Source organism: Alosa pseudoharengus, unplaced genomic scaffold, assembly GCF_046254945.1.
Source record: "Alosa pseudoharengus isolate Yale_2024_CS ecotype anadromous, Long Island Sound unplaced genomic scaffold, YU_APseudo_1.1 YU_APseudo_1.1_scf_12, whole genome shotgun sequence".
Taxonomy (NCBI): domain Eukaryota; kingdom Metazoa; phylum Chordata; class Actinopteri; order Clupeiformes; family Clupeidae; genus Alosa; species Alosa pseudoharengus.
Genome location: NW_027468587.1, coordinates 11235745 through 11259989, shown reverse-complemented (window position 1 = coordinate 11259989; position 24245 = coordinate 11235745). Strand labels below are relative to the sequence as shown.

The following is a 24245-nucleotide window of genomic DNA, read 5'->3' as shown; positions in this document are numbered from 1 at the left end:
TATAATGTGAATGATAACATTCATTTTTTGTGCATTTTTTCTTATGTACATTTTTCAGCCAAAAATAGCAAATGCACAAATTTCATGTAATCATTCACATCATACCATACCATCACATTTTATTGGCGTTATGGATGTTACAAAAAACATAATTTTCCATAGCCTAGAAATCTAGACGTACCCTAGTGGCTGCAAATTAATTTGCTCAGCCTGTACGTCTAGTATCGAACCATAGGAATTTCTATTGGCTTAACACCGTGGATGTTCTCCAATCACAGCGCTCTATTTCGTTAGAGAGTCTTAAGGCGGGCTTAACAGGATAACGACATCCTGCGACGGTGAACAACAAGGAAGGTGACTATGGCGAACAAAGAGCGGTTGTTTGAATCGGCGTTGGCGTCAACTTTGGAGGAGTTGGACTTGTGCTTTTCTTTGAAAGTAGAGCAACACAATGCACTTAAGTCATTCCTTTCGAAGAAGGATGTATTTGCCGTTTTGCCGACCGGATACGGATATGGTCGTAGCGCTGGCCTATTGCATGCCTAGGCAATTTGAAAGACAATTCTCTGCCCGCCCCTTGGATTAAGCAGGTGAATGATTCGATTCCAGACTATACATTTCAATGATATAGGATGGCCCGCCAGGCTAAATTTTCCATGGAATTGCCCTATAAGTATAAGTATATATACTCTTTTGATCCCGTGAGGGAAATTTGGTCTCTGCATTTATCCCAATCCTTGAATTAGTGAAACACACTCAGCACACAGTGAACACACAGTGAGGTGAAGCACACACTAATCCCGGCGCAGTGAGCTGCCTGCTACAGCGGCGCTCGGGGAGCAGTGAGGGGTTAGGTGCCTTGCTCAAGGGAACTTCAGCCGTGCCTACTGGTCGGGGTTCGAACCGGCACAAGTCCGAAGTGCTAACCAGTAGGCCACGGCTGCCCATATATAAAAAGATGTACTATGCCACCTGAGTACATAAACAAGTGATCAACTGTAAACCACTTAACGGTTCCTCAGAATGACAAACCAAACAAACATAGGCTCCCCCTGCCAAGCCAGGAGACCATCTGAGGATGTCAGATGTATGGGTGCTTGAGGGCACATTTGATGACATCACTTCCTTTGACTCAGGAGAGGTCGTGTGTGTGTGTGTGTGTGTGTGTGTGTGTGTGTGTATTTATGAGATGGAAAGTGGCCATGATGGAAGATGACAGCAGGGTGAAGAGGAGGAGGAGAAGGAGAAGAACCAAAGCTGTTCTGAGTGAGTCAGCTTCATCTCTGGCCCATCTTCACCCTCCTCTCCGCTCCACTCCAGTTCAGTCCAGTTTAGCTGTTATGCAGGGCGCACACAGCAGAGTAATCTGCCCTAGTGGAGGCAGTCTGGGCAGCATATCAGCAGCATATGGGGGGGGGGGGGGGTTCTGTATGTGGGGAAACCCCTGTCCTCTTACCCTTTACCCTCCTCCAGTTAGGGCAGAAGTCATGTGACAGGCATGTCTGTGTTTACTTCATCTCATCTGAGTCAAAGCTCAGATGTGGACACTGAGTGCTATTGTAGAGTCTCCTTATGTAAGCATGGCCGCTGGCACAGGAACGTTGCAGAGCTGAGCAGTGAGGACACCTAACTCCCTGCTGAGATGCGATAGCGACAAATGCTTGCTTGCAATGAGTTGTAGGGTGAGGGGTTCAAACCCAGTGAGCAACAGTGCCTCTGCCTCTCATAACACAGGTTATATTGGTGCCTTGTGCCAAACTGACAGTGTGGTTAGGTTGGGGAGGATGTGTCAGATAGAGAGCACACAGTACAGTTACAATGAGAAATGTCAGCACAACACAACAACACTCAGTAGCACTGCTGCACAAGATTTCAGCACCCTGGAGAGCTCCCTCGCCACCATCTACTTCCTTCCTCAGAGAGGGACAGGAGGGAGGTGTGTGTGTGTGTTTGTCTGTGTGTGGGGGTGGGTATGGTTGTTTGTGTGTGTGCATGTGTGTGTGAGTGTGTGTGTGTTGTGTGTGTGTGTGCGAGTATGTGTATGTGTGAAAAAGAGTGTGTTTGTGTGAGTGTGTGTGTTAGAAAAGAGAGAGTGCTGCCTACTGTATTTTGCTCATTTGCTGGTTTCTGTATGTGGCACCTATCTAGCAAATGTCCACTGCCAGGGAAGACTGAGCTGAGATAGCGTCTTGATGTTGCCTCTTCTAATGGCATCACTTCACTGGCTCCAACAGAGCTCATAGACTGAGTGGGCTGCATTTCTGATCTCCAGACCTCTTCAAGTGCTTTACACAATCACTTTTAGAGTGGTCCTGACTCACTCTCTTTTCATTAATTTTCAAATTTCAGAGAATTTATTTAAGGCATAACTGCCTTTTCATCATGCACACCATGTTTTGGCAGGATAAGTGTTTTTCACTCTCTAAACGGATTGCTATTCCTCGGCATAAATTGAACAAAAACAACCTAAAATGTGTTGGGGTGATTTAGCTTGGACATCGCACCATCTGATGCTCTCACTAACATGCCAAACACATGGCTATCAAACACTGTGTGGGTGTTTACGGGGGTTGGGATTCACAGAGGCAAGAAAATAAATGTGTCTATACATGCATGTGTGTATGTGTTTGCATGTGTGTATGTGTGTGATGTGTGTGTGAGAGAGAGAGAAGGGGAGAAACAGAGGTGTGTGTGTGTGTGTATTGGTGCATGCTATGTGTGTGTAAGTTGGACACTACATTAGTGTCTCCTATCTTGGGTGCTACTAAATATAGTGCTGCCTCAAAGGCTGAGCTGTACCACTTGCAGTGTGATTTGAGCATGTGAATAATGCGGGTGTAGAACGGCAACTCTCACACACACACACACACACACACACACACACACACACACACACACACACACACACACACACACACACACACACAACTCTCCCCCGTCTTCTCTCAGAAGCGCCCACATCGTCTGCTGTCTACACAATCCACCTCCCCTACAAACTGGGCTCTAGATTCATGATCAGGTTTCATTACTGCAAACTGGGCTCTAGATTCATAATCAGGTTTCATTACTGCAAACTGGGCTCTAGATTCATGATCAGGTTTCATTACATGCAAACTGGGCTCTAGATTCATGATCAGGTTTCATTACTGCAAACTGGGCTCTAGATTCATGATCAGGTTTCATTACTGCAAACTGGGCTCTAGATTCATGATCAGGTTTCATTACTGCAAACTGGGCTCTAGATTCATGATCAGGTTTCATTACTGCAAACTGGGCTCTAGATTCATGATCAGGTTTCATTACTGCAAACTGGGCTCTAGATTCATGATCAGGTTTCATTACTGCAAACTGGGCTCTAGATTCATAATCAGGTTTCATTACTGCAAACTGGGCTCTAGATTCATGATCAGGTTTCATTACATGCAAACTGGGCTCTAGATTCATGATCAGGTTTCATTACTGCAAACTGGGCTCTAGATTCATGATCAGGTTTCATTACTGCAAACTGGGCTCTAGATTCATGATCAGGTTTCATTACTGCAAACTGGGCTCTAGATTCATGATCAGGTTTCATTACATGCAAACTGGGCTCTATATTCATAATCAGGTTTCATTACTGCAAACTGGGCTCTAGATTCATGATCAGGTTTCATTACTGCAAACTGGGCTCTAGATTCATAATCAGGTTTCATTACTGCAAACTGGGCTCTAGATTCATGATCAGGTTTCATTACATGCAAAACTGGGCTCTAGATTCATGATCAGGTTTCATTACTGCAAACTGGGCTCTAGATTCATAATCAGGTTTCATTACTGCAAACTGGGCTCTAGATTCATGATCAAGTCCAGGACTGCAAACTGGGCTCTTCCGTAGTTTCCCAACTATTTGCCGCGGTTTATATATTGATTTTGCAAACTCACGAGAAGCTCACCATAGCGCCATGGGTTCCTGATCCATAATCGGGTTTAGAACTCACCAGAAGCTCACCATAGCACCATGGGTTCCTGATCCATAATCAGGGTTAGAACTCACCAGAAGCTCACGATAGCACCATGGGTTCCTGATCCATAATCGGGTTTAGAACTCACAAGAAGCTCACCATAGCGCCATGGGTTCCTGATCCATAATCAGGTTTAGAAGTCACCAGAAGCTCACCATAGCGCCATTGGGTTCCTGATTCACAACCAGGTCTAGAACCACAATGGAAAAAGGACATTCATAGCACACATGTTGTCTTTGTACAGTTCAATTCGATTTCAACAGTAACCCTTCCCCCAGCATCCCTGCATGTTTGTGAAAATCTACCTCTTCAGATTGTTTGCTAGTGTTTCTTCGCAAACATTCGCATACTGTACAGAGCAAAATAGTTTCATGAATGTTTGAGAATTGGAATGCACCTCAGGTCTTGAACCCAAGGCTCATCCCAGCAATAACAAAAACAATTGTGTGCTGGACGGAGTGGTGTGTCTCCCCCGCCTACCCGAACCTAGCACAGAAAGACATGAACAAACAAATCAACAAATAGGCCTAATCAGGGTTCCCACTCTAAATCAAATTTCATGATCCGTGGGAACCCTGCCTAATAAACAGTAACAAAAATAATAAAAATTCAGGTTCTGGACATGAATGAGGAGGTGTCGAGGCCTACTACACCTGGCTTGTGCTTGTGGCCCTGAATAAACTCCCTTTTAACAGCAGGTCACCTTGAGTCCATCCTGGCCCAGAAACAGTCCATTACCGTCCACAACAGTCCACAGTACAAACCCTTTTAACAGGAGCTAAATGGATCCGGAAAGCTGGGTTATTTGACCTAGCCAGTATTCGGTGTGCCGGCCTCTGCTGCTGACCCACAGAGAGATAGAGGGGACACTGTGTCCCTCGGACAGATGGAAAGTGCCTGTGTGTGTGTGCGTGTGTGTGAGAGAGAGTGTGTGTGTGTGTGTATCTGACACTCACACACAGACCACTGTGGCATGATGTCTCCAAAGGGGGCCTTTCAGAAGTCACTTTTCAGTCATTGTAACTTCTCTTCTACCCAGCTGTATTGAATTGGAAAATCCTGAGAACCTACACCACCCCCGTCACACACAGACAGACACACACACAGACACAAACATACACACACACAACCCGTATGATCGGCCAGGAGTTAGTCTATGAGCAGTAGACATCTGAAACTAAAAGGCAGACATTTTATTTTGATGGGTGAAAAACTCTGCTAAACTCCACTCTCCAGGATCCCTGTCTTGTTCCAGAACTTTCCTTAATACCCAATGAACTCACAACAGGCAGCCGCATTGCTTACACTCCACTAACTGTTAATGCTGATCCCCATGGTGATAAGAGTTATGGCTGCATCTCCCCCCCTCTTACCCCCGCCCCCCACTGCTCTCTCTCAGAGCTGTGACAGATGCCCCTGTCAGGGGCTGGCATCTCCGCTAGCAACGGCTCCGGTTCCCACTGGCTCAGATGGGTCTGATGGTCAGAATGTGTCTGACCTGCAATGACCCATCTGGACTGGTGACAAAGGGGTCGCACTACTCTCACACCCGTCAGAACATCCTCTTCTCTTTCCTCACTTGCAACACCCCCCCCCCCCCCCCCCCCCACACACACACACACACTCCCATCTCTCTTTCTCTGAAATGGGCTTCAACATCTCCCATTGCTCTAGAGAAACCATGCAGGTTTATAGCATTTTAAGATGTTTTTGTAAGAAGCTAGTTTTTGCAACATCTATTATCTAATCCACATGACATATACTCATGTCGAGGACAAATAGCTTCTTTCTTTTTTTGCTCTCTAGGTCAGAAAATATAAAAACAGGTTTTTACAGCACAGTATCACAAAATATGCTGCCAATATACTGAAGCTATGGAGCTTTTATGAGTACAAACCTGATGCATTCAACAAGCAATTCTATATTGCATCTTTAAAGTATCATGAAAACGAGCTTCTCAAGGAAAACATTTAGCATTTAACTATCGTTGCGGGGTATATCCTTTAGTGGTATAATTTTACCCTTAGCTGTGTCTATTATCTAATAAAGCAAAAAATCCTTAGAAGACAAAGCGCTTGAGGAACTTAATATTTTAATATTAACCAGAAACATCAAACATTATCCTCATCTTAAATCATGACTGTGCAATGTCAACAATTAAGACAATTATTGTGTTATTTAAAAATTAGAACACAGAGTCATTATTAAGAACACTATGCCGAACTTGTTTTCAGCTCCTTCTATTAAGGAACTGTGCTTGAGATATAAGGTGTGCCACTCTAGCCTGGATTAATACAGCATAACGTAATTGTAAACAACCATCTTCTATTAAGGAACTGTGCTTGAGATATAAGATGTGCCACTCCAGCCTGGATTAATACAGCATAACGTACATGTAAACAACCATCTTCTATTAAGGAACTGTGCTTGAGATATAAGATGTGCCACTCCAGCCTGGATTAATACAGCATAACGTAAACAACCATCTTCAAAGCTCCACATGATAATGGACAGACTATTTGACTTTTGTTTACAGCACCGTAGCCTGTTCATACCAGTGTGTGTGCTAAGTATCTGCAGCTTATTAAACAGAGAGAGGATCCTAAAGGCTGGCGGTTGGTGTACTTTACCTGCTAGACGAATGAGCGTGGTTCCAGTCTGGGCATACTGCCATTGAAAACCCTCAACACTGCTCATGTTCACACACGCACACACACACACACTCACCTGAGAAAGGCACACACACACAGACACTCCGCAACTGAGAAGACCATTCACACATATAAACGCTCAACACCTGATGGAGTGACTCTCACATTGCAACAGCCAAGAACACTATTCACACACTGTGCCCTTCTTTTACACACACACACACACGCACACACACAGCAAAGACTTTGACTGCCCATAAACAATGAGCTGTCTCTCCTATAGAAGGTTGGGGGTACATGAGCGGTACCCTGGTAACTCTTGCAACCTGGCAACTTTTGAACGGTGGCCCTGGCTCTGGTGTGTGTGTGTGTGTGTGTGTGTGTGTGTGTGTGTGTGTGTGTGTGTGTGTGTGTGTGTGTGTGTGTGTGTGTGTGTGTGTGTGTGTGTGTGTGTGACCAAGGCCAGAATCATGGCAGAGTCTTCAGCTGGGTGTCAGATGGACAGCTCATCTGACCTATCACTGGTGGAGAGGACCAGCTAAGCTAGCAGCTGCTGACCAATCGTCTGAAAGGATTTGGCATGTACATCTTTCCTTATGTAAATCTTCTTCACAGATTTCATGGCACATTTGGGCAAGTATGCGTGTAGAAAAACACAACACACACACCAACACAAACACACACACATACACACACACACACACACACACACAAAAACATGTGACAAGAAAACACACAGATAGACATTTTTCAGGATGAACCACACTCTACTCAAAATTTCCCTTGAGGACTGAGTTCCCTTATTTTGCCTATGCTTCACATTTATGCTAATTTATGGAGAACCATATAACAGACCCTCAGAATGTCTCATTAAACTTCACCATAGTGAACAAAGAAGAGAGGGAGGTAGTAGGGAGAGAGAGAAAGAGAGGGAGAGAGGAAGAAAGAGAGAGAGAGAGAGAAAGAGAGGAAGAGAGAGAGAGAGAGAAAGAGAGAGAGAGAGAGAGAGAGAGAGAGAGAGAGAGAGAGATGGAGGGACTGGGGCTAAGGCAGAGATAACGTGTAATCAGGGAAGGACCCTGGACAGAGTAAGACAGCTCAACAGAGGAGGGAGGGAGGGAAAGAAGAGAGGAAGACAGAGAGGTAAGAGAGGGAGAGATAGAGCGAGAGAGCCGGAGAGAGAGCCGGAGAGAGAGATGGAGAGAGGGAGATGGAGAAAAACAGTGATGATTCCCTTGCCAGGCTGTGTGTACGTGCTCAGAGGTCACGGCAAGCCTCTAGAGGAGAAAGACACACACATGAATACACACGGAGTCACGAGCGTGCGCACATGTACATTCACACACACCACACACACACACACACACACACACACACACAAAGAAAGAGAGAGAGAGAGAGGGGGAGAGAGAGAGAGAGAGAGAGAGAGAGAGAGAGAGAGAGAGAGAGAGAGAGAGAGAGAGAGAAGGCAGCATCCATGAATCAGCAAAGATATGGGAAGGAATATGACAGGTCTCCATTCTCAATTCAGCCTTCTTATCAAGTACAGAAAATATATTTTTGAGCTTTCACTGATAATGTTCATTTATCAATGAATGGTTTCCAGTCACAATATCTATACCTAAACATGTCACTTTAAAGAGGACACACAGCTTTCCTAAAAATATACAAACATTTCCTCTTCCGTTACATGTATGCCCCTAACATCATATTGCATGCACACCTCTAAGAGGAAGAACATTCTAGAGAATGACAGCACAGGTGGGAATTGATCAGGCAGGCTTCACATGTAGTGTGTGATTTGATAAACGTGATGTTCACTGTGGCAGCTCCTCTGCTCTATTCAAGCTCACTCCAGCACGGAGGAGCCTCTTCAAGTCTCCTCCCCCTCCTCTCTCTCTCTTCCTCTCTCACTCGATCTCTTCCTATCGCTCTCTCTCACTCTCTCTCTCTCTCTCTCGTGCGCGCGCTCCTTGCTACGCAGTAGTGTTTTCCTTTGGCGCGTGGCAGGCGGGAGAGCTGCACGTGTATGGATGTGCGTGCGTGCGTGCGTGGGTGGGTGTGTGTGTGATGTGGCATGTTGAGGGAAGAAGGGGGAGTGGGGGTATGCGCTGCTCTGATGATCTCAAAGTAGCCTTGGGCTGCAGCCATGTTTTGAATAGACTCTCACGAGGCAGAAAGAGAGCGTGCGCACACACACACACACACACACACACACACACACACACACACACACACACACACACACACACACACACACACACAAACAGGCACTTATTGCACTGCACACAGAGTGCAGAGTAAGCCTGTTCTGGGATCAGTCAGACAGCGCTAATCATCACTGATCACGCAGGGTGCAGCGTAAGCATTAATCAACCCCCAGAGAGCAAGGAGAATGCAGTGAAGGCCTGAATCAGGATCAGTCAGACAGCATTAATCAACCCCCATAAAGCAAGGAGAATGCAGTGGAGGTCTGATTCAGGATCAATCAGACAACAGTAATCATCAAAGAAGCTTGACAATGAGTGCCACTGGCCTGTCCTTATATCATTACCATATCAGATCAATGATGCCCTGTGACTGGACAGGAAGAAATTGAACATTCTATCTGGTTCCCAATCTACTTCCTCTGCATTAAGATAACATATGGAATGTTAAAACGGAAGCCTTGTGGGGCCAACTATGATGCTGATAATGGAACTCTCTTGAAAGGGTCTATAGGATAAGGATACCTCTCCTCTCCTAACACTTCTAACAAACACTTACCATGCACCTCCCTTCTTCTTCCTCTCTCCTCTTTCTCCTCCTACCATACTTTGACTAGTACTTATAATGTCTGCACTCTTATCCTCTAGTAATAGTATTGAGTATTGACTGATGCAGTAGTAATTCTTAGCTAAGGTTTACTCTGTTCTGTAGCTTGAATGTTATTCTCCTTCTGTAAGTCGCTTTGGATAAAAGTGTATGCTAAATGAATACATATGTTGTAAATGTAAATCTTATACACTCTTCTGTATTGCCAAACTGCAAATGAAATTCACATAAGTGTTATTTTAGCATTTTTCAATTCAAATGAATGACACTATGTCATTAATTACGAAGTGAGTAAGCCAGTGGATAATAGTTGTATCTGCTGACTGCATCTTTAGATACTCATTGAGCACATTTTTGTTCATCTCGCATCTTTAACTTATTAACAGTTACCACCTGATCTATTTCCCATCAACGCTGAGGCATCTGAAAGGCCGGGTTTGGCCTGCCCCTTTAACAGCACCTCTTTGGCCATACTTGGTAAAATCTCCACTTTTCGAAGTAGGGCAAAGTCAGGAGTGGATGATTCCCCAGAGCTTAGCCATGGCCCTCAGAAGGACAGACTGAGGATGGTGCAAAAGACCCAAGCAGCAAGGTTCTTTCTTTCCCTACATCGTTTCACTACCATTTGACTTATGTACCTAATGTCACTGTGATGTTCCTCAATGGCCACATTTGTCATGCCGTTGCTCTTCTTGCACATCACAATTCTCAGAATAAGGGTAGTGTTTTGCCAGAATCAATATTGAAACAGACCAGGGACTATTTGCGTCAGAACATGGCTACACTGTCCTTATGACTCATTATAGGTCTATCTGTCTCCCATATCTGTGGCTGCTATCCTAATGACTGATGGCCTTGTGTTGTGTAGCCCTGCTGATGTATGGTAAGCAGTTCTCCTGCTATCAGCTACCAGCCCCAACCATCGCAGGACATTATTCAAGCCTTCATTTTCATGAAACACTACCCCTTTCAATGCAGTAACATTACCCTAACATGCTGGCAGAGCTGATGCTGTGTGCTTCAGCATCATAACGTTACTGCCATTGAGGAATGTCCCCACTGCAGTGGCTCGTTGTTTACAATCCAGGTAACCCTGGCAGCACGCCAAGAATGGCCCCGCTGATGAGGGTTGGCAATGTCCGGACTCCTGCCTGCTCACCTGGAGCGGAGCTAATAAGGAACGGCTACGGCTCGCATCTGCGCATCGGCTTTGGCAGCCCAGATGCTGTTTATCACACTCGGACAACACAGAGCAGGCTACCCTCGGGAGTGGTCGTTTCCACCACCACATCCGCGATCTATAGCCTAATGCCCACTAGCAGTGTTACAGTCCAGTGATCCCGCGAGCAGCTGAGGACCATCATCAGAAACACTCGTTTGTTATTGCGTAATACTGAGAAGATTTAAATACACGAGCTGGAATAGCGCCACAATCCAAAATTATGAGGCGCGTGATTCCATAATACGGCCACCCATGGCGTTCAACTATTAAAACTCGCGCTCTTAATGATTGTTACTCAAGAACACCACTGCAGCCGACCCGAGCCTTCGTCCGAACCCAGCACCCCAACATCCCCGGGACAGTTCCGTTCCCTGGGACTTACCCGATCTGTAAAACACAGCGGTGTCATCCCCGTCCCTGTCGCGCAAGTCCGTCAATGATCCAGAATTCATCGTGGCAGCCATTGATAAGAAGATCACAGCTGTTTGCTATACATCGCCCCGTATTTGCGATTTCCACAGATCCCATAGGAAACCTCTGGCAGTGAACTGCAAGCTATGACGTGCATAGGTTCGCTCTCCAGTGGATAGAGATATGGTCCCTCCATCTTGACTAGTGAGTTTGTCCTGAATGCCGCCCGGTGGCGCCCTATACAGCTCGTGTTGCGTAGGTTCTATCCTATGCCTACATCACGGACCCCGAGGAAGCTCAACCACTCTCCTGACGTTTACGATCGCATACAAAACAGCCCAGTGAACGAAATGTTTTCACCTCGGGGAATGTAGTCGCACCACAGACAGTGTAGGCTATATTTAAATTCAGTATAAGCAACATAACATGTCTGGTTATGATTAATCTAGTGTAGCCTAAATATAGGCTGCTGTTTGTTTGTTGGACATAAATCAATTGTTGCACATGATATCTTTATCCTTAATGCGAGGCTCACTGTTTTTGTTTTAATATCAGAGAATAAAAATATGCCTACACAACATAAAGTTAGCCTGCTGAATGTCTGCACGTAGGCCAAATCATTATGGTTTAAAAGTTAGTCATTGAAAACTATTGTGAGACAGAATGTAATCCAACATCGCCGCCCAAAGGATGGAAGTATTTTTACAACGTTCTTTAACCTTTGAGGAATGAGGTTGTCTTCGTAGGCCTACACAGTTAAGTTGTAGGCCCCTATACACATTTAGAAAATATCTCAAAAACTGTGAATGTCTGGACTACAGTTGCTGTATCAAACTTTTTTTTTTTTTATAAACCCCAAATGCCTGGCTTGTTTGGCCAAACTCAATTTTAGGAATAGCGTAGAAAACTAGGCACTAGCCTACACACATTTGGCATAAATAAAAAACTGTCCAGGCTCCATAATTTAGGAAAACTACTAAACTAAATAATCAAATAAAATATCAATGTAACCAAAATATTATAATAAAATAATCAAACACTATTTTTGTGCGATTGTAAGGTAGCCTATAATGCCATCAACTACCTCTGTATGGTTGTCTAGTAGGCAACATAGTCTGACATGTGGGATCAGTGAAAGAGGACTATTTGACACGATCTAAACCTAGGCCACTACATTATCTCATCTGCAGAAAGCAGAAGGTGCCGCAGGTGCTCCACTCCAGTTATAGAAAAAAGAAGGGAAGAAAAATGTTTTCTAGTACTTTTTTCAGCCATCACTCTGAATACTGTGGGTGTGTGTGAATGAATATATTTCATTACTGTAAAAACTGCATTATGTGATGTTTTGAGTCAGAGAAGGCTATTCTACAAGTCTAGGCCTAGCCTGGCCTATTAGACCTTTCTTAAAGACGCCATCACGCCACACAGCTGCATGGCCTATTGTAATGCTGCGGTGGGTTAATAGCCTATCAAACAAAACAAAACAAATAGGTTATATACCATGTGTGTGTGTATAAACACGTCTTACCTTGGGATGAAATTACTAGGCCCACACAGACCAAATCATTGATTTATATATCTTTATTATAGCCTGTTTAGTTTATTAGTCTGTCCAATTTGTCTATTTGTGTTAGGCTATGCATTTGGATTTTTGTTTTGTTTAATGCGAATGGCGTGCACGTTTTTTTGGAGCTGCAAACGTTTTCAGTAAAGGGTGACAAACCTCGAGACCGCATGTCCAGATTTTGTGTTGGTGGACACTAAATCAGCTCTTTTCACTCTGAAAAAGCTCTGTCGTCTCCAAGGAAACAGCAAACAACCAATTCGGCTTGAATGTGTTATCAGAGCCGCACAGCTAGAGCACATGTTCTACCACCTACAAACGCCATAGTATGAAACCGGCGAATGCCTGAAAACTGGGCATGAAATCAGACTTCATGCTGCAACCAAGAAAAGATACAGACACAGACACTCGGGACAGCGTAGGCCTATGCAACTGAATGTTCTGAACTTCAGTTCTGCCAAAGTGTCAACATGGCCGTTAGTTTCCGCACTGGGAAGTCCAACTTTAGACCCAGAATGGTGACGCAGGCGGCTCCAGGCGAGACTCTGAAGGAATTACAGGTGGGATATATTTTTTCAAGTGACACAATGTAGCCTATCTGCTCTCTACTGCAGTGTCTGTTTTAATTATCTGACCTCTTAAAACGTTGTTAGCTAGCCTAAGTAATTCTTCACACGGGAAAATAAAATGAAAACGGTTGAAGTTAACGATGCACTGTCGGGGGTGTTTCCCAGTTTATGCTCTAAGTGAAGTGAAGAGATTATGAACAAACGTGAAATGAACTGATCGCAATAGTCCACTATCTCATGGACTTTGTTATTATTCCTTTACCCAGACATCAGCAGCAGCACCGGAACAGAACAGAACAAGATAGGCCTAAATGAGGGTAAACGCTAACGCTACAGTTAGATAAATCGTAGGACCTACCTATAGATTTGTATCTATTCTGTTCCTGACAACTCCTTAATTCCAGCTGTGATTAGTTACTTGCTAAATGAGTAGCCAGCCTAGGTAGACAGGCATGTCTTGTATCAGCACTAGGCGGCAGCACAACACTACAATTGGAGCCACAAAGCTAGGAGTGGTTTGCGTCCAAATATCTGAAGTGACATGGAATTTTGCAAAGAGATTAGTCTTGAGCATGAATTTTTCACTGACATTAGTCAAAGGCAAATCACGTTAAAAAACACACCACAGCGAATCTTAGGGTTACCCTACCCGCCAACATACTTGCCCAATTAATTCAAATCAATTAGTTCAGTCATAAGTATCTAGGGTAAAATACCTGGATTGGAACATTGAATATCGTTTAGTCAATATCTTTGCAACAGGAATCAGGCCCATTGGCCCATAAACAACCGCATACATTGATTCATTCTGGTGTTGTCTACTTTTTAAAAAAAATTATATTGCACATCCTGCTGCTCAAGATGCTTTAGAGAACCCCCATCAGCAAAAACCCAAGAACAACAAACATTCAGTTGAGGAGCACCTGATCTGAAGGGGGATGGGCAGAGGCAGAGGACCAATGAGAGAACTGGATGAATGCAGCTGTGTTATTGCAACCGTTGACTATTAAAGTATACATACAAATTATTTAAGCTATTACTGGCTTTTACATCTGTATGTCTATAATCACAGACACATCAATGCATGTACGTTTTTTTCAGCAAGTCTTGCTAGCCAGTTCTGCATTGGGAAAGTCGTAGAAAGTCTGCATCTTTTGCAAAAAAAATAATGTCTTCATTCTTTATTTTATTAGAGACTTCATAATTGCCTATGGTCCTGGAGTGTTTTTTCAGCTTCCTACAGTTAGGCCTAGCTGGGCTTCTTATGTCTAATTCAGTAGGGTCTTTGGTTACGCGTGAGCCTCTGGAGTCCTTTCTGCAATTGTTCAAATATTCATGAGCGCCACTGATGGAATGCCCTGCTCCTATCCTGCGTCAGTATCGGCTTCTCCTCCCCTCATAGACCCCAACCATGTGCTCTTTTATGTCAGCTGTCACTACTGCTCGACTCTGATTGGCTCATTTGTGTGGGTGTGCCGGCTAGGATAGGCTAAGAGGGTTTTCATTGGTTTTGTGGGGTGATTGGCAGTCAAGCCTCTACTGAGGATAGTCAGCAAAACATGATTGTTAACTGAAAGCCCTTTCACATATGAAACCCATTAAGGCATCATATAAAAACAGCATAGGACAGATATAGAATTTTCATTCACACTCAGTCTTTTGTAACATAAAGTAAGTCAAGGGCGTTGTTCCCTACTGACTGTATTGAATGGGAACGCAGATCATGGCACCTTCATTCAAGACATGTAAAACATCCAAGGTAGAAGGTGTGAGACCGATCTACGGGGGTGAGAGTGAAGGTGATTGAGATGATTGTATTCGTGAGGAAGGAGGTGATTGGCAGAGTATGCTGATGGTATGCTGGTAGTATCACTGGTTTCCTTCACAAGGAAGTACTTTTGTAGCTAGGCGGAACGAAATTCATCTGGCGAGAGTCAGGTTAGTATTTTTGTGGATGTGGCTGTGAAGCTTAGTTTATGTTTAGAATTAAGCACAAAGATTAAAGTTACAAATAATAGCGAAAGTGTGTGTGTGTGTGTGTGTGTGTATGTATGAAAGTCTGTGTTCGTGTCCATGACTTTGTGCATGCGTGCACAATGCACATGTGTGTGTGGGTGTGGGTGTGTATAGTAATGTATTACAAATCTTGTGATTGCCTCATTTACCCATTAACTAAGCCTTTTGTGACAAACAGCAGTGAAGCAGGAACACACACACACACAGACACAGACACGTGCCATTAAGGAAGTTCTCAGTGCTATGCCGATATCCATAACAAAGAGCCATTCAGCTCCAAATCCCTCTCTGATATTTGAGACGGCTTTAGACCTCCTCAGACAATCACCCAGAGGACAGGCTGACACCCGGCACAAAGGTGCCCAGTTTCAGACCTCAGGGCCTGGGGAGACGAGTCCAAGAATCCTGCATGGTCCCACTCCCTTAAGACGCAGGGCTGATCGAAAGTAATGACCTCATGAGGTGTAATATTAATTAAGTGAGCGGTGTTGGATTCTGGGAGAAGACACTGCGTGTATTGCACACCCTTGGCAGAAATGCTACCTTTCAACCCTGATTTCCAAAACAAGGTAAGCAAACCTGGCAGGTACATGCAAGGACACTAGAGCATTGTGTTATCTTCAGGCGTGTTATGTCACCTGTAATGGGACTTAAAGTTGGTTCCTCTGTCTTCCTGCTGTGTAAATACTATGACACACAGTAGCTGCACACTTTATTGCAGTTCATTTTCCACAGAATGTCTTGGTGTTCCTATAGCTTATTGGATGTGTATTTGTGCACATTTTTATTATTTTATAACTTTACAATTATTGTTGGTTTGTATAAGAAATGTCCGCATTATGTAAATTTAGCGCAGGTTATTAATTACTTTAGGATATTTCTCTCCGGCATAGCCTTTGTAAAAAGGCTCGTTCTAAAGGCTCTTTTAAGGTTGGACAAAAACACTATGAAATGGAATATTACATTCTAAATTGGTCCCAGTCCAGTTTTTGTGGTAGATTAGTAGAGGCACACTTTCGCCATGAAGCTAACACCAGGACTGATCTGTTCCTTATCAGCTGTGATGTGGGGTCTCTGTTTAGGGTCCTCTGTCCTTATCGGCCATGACATGGGATCGTGTTCCTGTGTTTTCTGACCTGCTACTTTACTGATTCCACTTTACTACCGAGAACAAATGAAAAATATTTCATATTTTATTAAATATACTTCATGACTATATTATGCAATATACTTTGAAAAAAAATGTCCTGTGCAACACCCCGTATTCTGAATGAAGAAGCCCTTAAACTGAGTACAGAATCTCTTTTCTTTGCTGGTATTTAAAAGACTCAACTACTGGACTGGTGCTCAAATCTACTGTGTGAAGGTTTCTGTGTCCCTGAGGCCTGTAGAATGAGTGTGTTAGTCTCTGTGTCCCTGAGGCCTTTAGAATGAGTGTGTTAGTCTCTGTGGCCATGAGGCCTTTAGAATGAGTGTGTTAGTCTCTGTGTCCCTGAGGCCTTTAGAATGAGTCTGTTAGTCTCTGTGTCTCAGCGGCTTTTAGAATTAGTGTATAAGTATAAGTATAAGTATACTCTTTTGATCCCGTGAGGGAAATTTGGTCTCTGCATTTATCCCAATCCGTGAATTAGTGAAACACACACAGCACACAGTGTACACTAGGGCTGTCACTTTACGTTCGAAAATCGATTGCACAATCGATTGGACCAAACAACACAAGTTTCGAAAACTAAAATGGGGAATCGATTTTAACCAAATATTTACACTATTAATTTTAAACGAAATAAACAAATAAAAAAGATAGATGTAACAAAATTCACAAACAAGAATATAAGAATATAAAAGAATTCCGAAGTGCAGTAAGCATTGCGAAAGCTAAAAAGAAAATTCCCACCAATTTTACGCACCGGGAACAGCTGTTTCAATCAGCTGCTGTGCTGCTCGTGTTTTGCCAAAAAATGGAGGACGACGCGATCAACCTGTGCGACATGTAGAGACGAGTGATAGGCCCTAATAACTTGAGGAGATGTGGAAGTACTTCGGATTTTTGGTATATCAAACTATGGAGAAGAACAAAGCGGTAGGCTACGCAAACTGTGCAATCGAGTTCTACGTAGGCGAAATTTGTTTGACATTTCTAATCGTAAACACAGACACAGCTACGTTGAAGCCTGCAGCCATGTCACTGATGTAATGGCAGTCCACTCGGCTTACTGGTTTTCGAGAATGTTGCACTTCTGTTTGTCATTGTGCACGAAACTTCACGCCAATAAATCATCAGAAATATTGCTGGCTTGCGTCTTCAAGCGCCCTCTTTACGTTCGTCCTAATGCCTGTTAGTTGTTTGTGGATTGGCCTATATTTCGCGTTGAAAATGGAACCGTCTTTAGACATAAAAAATCGATTTTACAATCGATTCAATGAACACTTACGTCTCAAAAAATCGAACAGGATTTTTTCACAAAAGTGACAGCCCTAGTGTACACACAGTGAGGTGAAGCACACACTAATCCCGGCACAGTGAGCTGCCTGCATCAACAGCGGTGCTCAGGGAGCAGTGAGGGGTTAGGTTCCTTGCTCAAGGGCACTTCAGCCGTGTCTACTGGTCGGGGTTCGAACCGGCAACCCTCCGGTTACAGGTCTGAAGTGCTAACCAGTAGGCCACGGCTGCCCCCTAGTGTGTTAGTCTCTGTGTCCCAGCGGCACTGACTGTAACCACTGCAGCCGCAGCAGCAGGCCTCATAACCCCACCTGCATGGTGGAGCCCTCTCCACTTACGGAGCCACCCGATCGAGCTGACCCTAGCCGACCCCCACTCTGGCATCAGACAGGTTTCTGGCCATCAGACAAAAAGAGAGATTAGGGAGACACGTTATAGTCCCCACTGTCACCTACATAAAGCCTATGTCCAATTATCACCTCCACACATCCGAAAATGACCTGTCACACCACACAATAGCCCAGGCGCTGCACGGGCTAAGCGAGATGAGAGAAAGCGTTCCGAGCTCTCGGTGTATCAGCCTCCACCAACACTCAAGATACCCAGTCTTTGTATCCCATGATCCTTTTGGCCGGCTGCTTCTGTCTTTAAGTTGGTTGAATAGTTTATAGGGGCCTTTAATGAGGCCAGCAGACAGACAAAGCACCTGAGCAGGTAAGGCTTAAAAGCACAGGTGACGCTCAGCCTCTCCCCGCCACCCTGACACCACATCCTCTCCTCTCCTCGGCTCTCCTCTCCCTTCCTCGTCTCTGGTAGCAGTGGAGATGGGAGAAACTGAGCTTATGTTCCTCAGTGCGTAAGGCTTCTGCTGTGTATTGGTGTCAGGACATGCGGCATGTCCCACGCCTACAGGAAACAGCTGTGGAGAGACAGCGTCTCGCGTGTGCTCAAGGTAAGAGAGGCAGAAGCACCCGTCTCTGTAGGGGATGGGGGAAGCACCGGGCAGCAGGGATGTCTGGACGTTTCTAATGGACACAGCAGCCTGTGAATTTCCCCTTGGGGATCAATAAAGTATCTATCTATATCTAGCCTAAGGCTAATCTTATCATGTGCATGGCTGTGTTTCAAGCAATATTTTAAAGAGTTGATTGTGTGACTGTGATGTTTATTTTAAAGACACTTGTTTGGGGAGGCTGATGAAATCTTTTTCTTACTTGTGCTAAATGACCTTTGAGGCTTTTAGCTGGAGCTGATGGTCTCACTCTTGGTTTGCCCCTCTGTGGTGAACAGGCTCGTTCAATTTCTACACTCTCCATTTACTTCGTTACATGTTTAAGAGCCTGTGCAGACCTACTAATTTGATCAAATTGTTGCTGTTTGGTTGCAACTTCACACCTTTAAATACAACTGTGTGTGCACTAAATATGCATTTGTGTTGAGGGGTGGTGGTAGCATAGTAGCTGGGCTAGCGTGCAGTAGCCTGAAAATTGTGGGTTAAATTTCTGGCTTCCACCGTTGTACCCTTGAGCGAGGCACTTAACCCCAAGTTGCTCCGGGGACAATGTAATCCCTTGTAATATACTTGACATACCGGTATGTAAGTCGCTTTGGACAACAGTGTCTGCTAATTGAATACATGTAAATGAGATTCCTCAGACCACTTTCATGAGCGGCCTGGGCACACACACACACACACGCATTCACTCACATCCACACTTCCTTTAAGCAGTGGGAACGCACATCACATCACATTCACCCACTCTCACCCACCTCCTCCCAACACAAGCTGTCTAGATTCGCCTCAAGAACCATGAAGCTCAGCGCCTGCTCCTGGTCTGACTGATCGGCGCAGCAGTATATCCCCCTTATGTTGATGTTGCAGCAGTGTATCCCCTTATGTTGCTGTCGCAGCATGTGACACCAGATTTGGCTCGTTATCACCATGCCACTAAGCTCTAAGTGAACGACACTCAATGAGTTATCATGGTTGAAACAGATTGAGATACAGATACATTGCCTTAATGAGAGAGCTCAGCTTCATTGCAGTTTAGGTTGGTTACATTTGTCTTACACTACATACTTTGTCATTTCTAAGTGCAGAGACAGGGAGGGGAGGGACTGTAAGAAATTGGTCTGATTGCTTTGACTCTGACTGCACAGTGATGAGTGAGGAACATGGCTCTCCTAAATCCTTTGAACAAATAGATATGGGGCATTTTTGTTTCTGCTCAGCTGTGTGTGTGGTGTGTGTGTGTGTGTGTGTGTGTGTGTGGGGGGGGGGGTCAGTCTGATCAGAGCTTAGGGCACTCCCACGGAAGTCTGGAACAAACTGTATCTTGGCAACTATTTGGAGGTCAGCAGATATAAGGTAGTTTACTTTCAGTTGTCATGGCAGCAGCCAATGCTTTGTGTGTATGTGTGTGTGTGTGTGTGTATGTGTGTATCCCGCCTCCATACCTCCTCTCCACTCTAGACACTCACACAAGATTGAACTGGTTTGCTTGATCTTGTGTTAGCCTACACCCCCCCCCCCCCCCCAATTCTTCTGTTATGTTGTCTGTGAGAATCTCTCTCTCTCTCTCTCTCTCTCTCTCTCTCTCTCTCTCTCTCTCTCTCTCTCTCTCTCTCTCTGTGGGCGTTTGTCTGTTGATTTGACCAACAGCTATTACCAGGCTAATATTCCAGACTTCTTGAGTAATTGACATGGACACTGCTGTGATTATGTATGTTAGCATCTAAAGCACTAAACCAGCTGCTTTTATGGAGGCTGTTAAAGGGTGTGTGTGGGAGTGTGTGTGTGGGGGGCCTCAGTGTTTAGTCAGATGGTCACATGACTGACCCATAGCTTCTGTTGTCAGTTGTAGTTGCTATGACAAATCCAAGACAACCACATGCCACTGGTGGGTGGAGCATAGATGCAACTTATGTTGGTGAGTGACCCTATATACATGAGTTTAGAACCTCTTATTTGTTTTGTCTCTTCATCTCAAGAAGGATGTGATAGCTAATGTTTGGGGAAGCATCTCAATGTTATCCTGGCATCATCTCACAAATGTTTATTTGTTTCTGAGCAAAAAGTGATTTTGTGAGCAGAGCCAGGTCTCTGTAGTGTGATGACATTAGAAACGTTGATACCCAGCCAGCATACCCTAAGCTGAAGAGCTAGGATATGCGTCTGACACTATGAATGCCATTGCCCTGAGGCTACGGCCACAGTGATGCCTGAAAAGACAGCACTAGATAAAAGAGATAAAGAGAAGCTGATTAACTGTATGCAAAGAGGGGTAAAACAATGATACACAACAGTGTCATTCAAGCACTGTTATTTAGATAGATAGATAGATAGATAGATAGATAGATAGATAGATACTTAGATAGATACTTTATTGATCCCCAAGGGGAAATTCATTTGGATGGACACACACTCTCACACACACAGTCTCTCACACACACACACGCACACGCACACGCACACGCACATGCGCACGCACACACACACGCGCACGCACACACACACACGCACGCACGCACGCGCACGCACACGCACGCACACACGCACACACACACACGCTTGTGTGACTGCTGGGGAAGCATAACAGAGATTCTCTGAAGTTTCATATAATGCTAGAGAGCCTTATCATTTAGCCCATCAACTGATCACCAGAAAGACTCAAACCCATTAGGCCTGTGGGATGTCAGTCTGAAAAATGGCCTGTTTCCCCTAAGCTCTGCGGTGGTTAATATAACCAGTTTAAAGAGTCCAGATGGACAAAGGCCTGAGACGTGTGTGTCTGGGCCGGTGAAGACCTCCCGATGTGTGCATCGTGTACTGTCCCGTCAGAGCTGTTACTTTGGTTAATGTAGCCTAGCAGCACCAACAACTTTACTGCCTCCCTATCTTTATCACTTTATCTCTATTTAGATCTCTCTCTCTCTCTCTCTCTTTCTCTCTTTCTCTCTCTCTCTCTGAGCAACAGTTGGTTTATGTGTTTGTGCCTCTCAGTACATCAGAGTGTAGGACTGAGAACACTTGACCAGTTCTGGCTAAGACCACACGCTAGTTTTGTATGTTCCATTCCTGGTGACCCCTTCCCACCTGACTGGATATCGCCAGAACACAGCAGAGTTCTAAATTCTACTGCTTCAGTGAGAAGTAAAGATTTTCGAGTGGAGCGTTCTAGAATCTTTGGTGAGAGTTGTACAGAGCCGTAGTGGTAGTGTCCATGCTCTGCCCTCAGGATGTGGATGCGGACCATTCTTCCAGTCCGTTCTGGACAACAGTGAAACTCTCCGATGGGCCATGATATAGAGAGAACATCATCTTCCTCATTCAGCCTTCGGTCAGCGTGAAGCTTATTACCAGGCTTTGGAGACTGACATCATTCACCTACAGTGAAGTTAGGAGAAAGAGAAAGAAGAACTAGAAGTAGAAGTCTTTTTTTTTTAAACTCTATCTCTGTTGTGACGCTGGGAGACCTGCTGTGTCCTGCTGGTCATTATCACATACCTGCTGATAGGAGGAGCAGAAGGAGGACCATGATTAGCAACATCAAGGCTAACTTGAAGAGACAGGAGAGGAGAGAGTCCTGCGTCATCTCCTGCGGTCAGATCACGGCATTTAAAGTATGGCCGCATCTCTCAGACACAATCTTATATCAGACACAAATTTGTTTTTGTTTGTACTGTGCTTGATCTGGAGTGCAAGGCTTCACTCACACAGTTGTAGTGTTCTGTATAATGATGGAGTCTGTTTATTTCAGTATGTGAATTACTTGGGTTTGTTGTTGACAAGTTGGATAGTTGATTGGTTAGTATCAGTTTTTCTTTCATAGTTTTCATTTTGGCTTTGAAGTCTTTTTCATTGATACTTGCTGGCCCCGTGGTTTCTGTTGGTATAGCTGGATGCTGGGTGTGTGTGTGTGTGTGTGTGTGTGTGTGTGTGTGTGTGTGTGTGTGTGTGTGTGTTTGGTGTATTTTTAGCGTTGACTGACAGAAGTGTTTCTGTACACAGCAAAAGCTGAAGGAGGAGCGCGAAGCCAAGCGTGCCCAACTAGATGTTCGCCATGACTACATCCTCAGCATCGTGGCCTCATGTGTGGGTTTGGAGAAGGCCGAGGTGGAGGATGCCATCCTGGAAGGCAGTCAGGTACAAAGCGCCCCCTCTGGTCTCTCATGGTATTGTATTCACATTATATTCACCACCAGATGAATATAATGTAAGACATGGTCGTTAAATGTGATATAATTCAGTATTTATGTTATGTCTTGTAATGAAAGAGGAGTAGTGATGTATGTGTCTTAGGGGGTCGGGATGTCAGCACAAATTAAAGTAGAACTAAAGAATACTGTGTCTGACTTCGTATAAGTTATGAATATTATGCAGTGAAATTCTTTATTTCTTTCTCCTCTTTCTTTCTTTCTTTCTTTCTTTCTTTCTTTCTTTCTTTCTTTCTTTCTGCTGCTCTCTCTCTCTCTCAGATTGACAGAATAGAACAGTTCTTTGTTGCTGATGGCCGTCCACATATCATGTTCTACTACCAGGATGTGGATCTACCTGAAACAGGTAAAGAGGTGAAGGGGGTAAATTTCAGCTATTTCCCTCTCTAAACACAATTACTTCCAACAGCACTCTTATACAGATGGTCTTACCCCGTTTGTTTACAAGCATTGAAGGGGGTCTATACCCAAATTTGGATTGAACTGTGTTTGTTGTGTTTTGTGTGTTGTTGTGGTGTTTGTTGTGTTTTGTGTGTTGTTGTGGTGTTTGTTGTTATTGCAGTGTGTTTGTTGTGTTTTGTGTGTTGTTGTGGTGTTTGTTGTTATTGCAGTGTGTTTGTTGTGTTTTGTGTGTTGTTGTGGTGTTTGTTGTTATTGCAGTGTGTTTGTTGTGTTTTGTGTGTTGTTGTGGTGTTTGTTGTTATTGCAGTGTGTTTGTTGTTTACTCTGGACAGGAGCAGCCTCCTCCCTGAGTCGCAGTAAGAAGAAGAAGGTGTTTGTGACGGAGGGGCGTGACGCGGCTCTCACGGGAGTGTGTGTGTTCTTCACACGAGCCAATGCCTCCAAGGCCATCACCACGGAGAACATTCACCGGGTAAGACTCCCGGGACACACACACCGCAAAGGGACAAGTGTGTGTGTGTGTGTTTGTGTGCGCGTGTGTGTGTGTCTCCAAAACAGACACCATTGTTTACCTGGTAGATCTTTATCTTATCTTTAACCCCACTCACTGATACTGGACTCATTTAGTGTCATTTTAATCACTATTTGACTAAAGAGCAGGTGCCACTGACTGCCTGTAAATTCATCTTATCTGTTGATTGGAGCCTGATCCTGTGAAGGATGCGGTCGTCCTGCGGGCCTGTGTTGGTTCTTATTAGTTCAACCACAACCTGACCTGTTCAACATAAGTATATCATGTCCTGTCAATATGGCAACGTTTGCTTTATGAAGATGTACAAAGCAAAAGCATGGGGGGGGGGGGTGCTGTAGCGCAACTGGTTACAGCACCAGTACGACATTTGGGTCCACATGCCCACGGTGAACCGGGCTCGAGTCCG

At 44.5% G+C, this 24245-nt stretch overlaps 1 protein-coding gene across 1 annotated transcript in view; it reads left to right on the top strand.

Moving 5' to 3' along the window:
* Positions 1 to 13133: 13133 nt before the first annotated feature.
* The window catches only part of dnah5 (dynein, axonemal, heavy chain 5), a 120713-nt gene continuing 109601 nt past the window's right edge, over positions 13134 to 24245 (top strand). Inside the window, exons 1-4 of the mRNA XM_076279408.1 lie at positions 13134 to 13223; positions 22700 to 22834; positions 23167 to 23251; positions 23640 to 23779. Of these exons, the coding sequence (XP_076135523.1) occupies positions 13134 to 13223; positions 22700 to 22834; positions 23167 to 23251; positions 23640 to 23779 (450 nt within the window). The remainder of the gene's footprint in view (positions 13224 to 22699; positions 22835 to 23166; positions 23252 to 23639; positions 23780 to 24245) is intronic.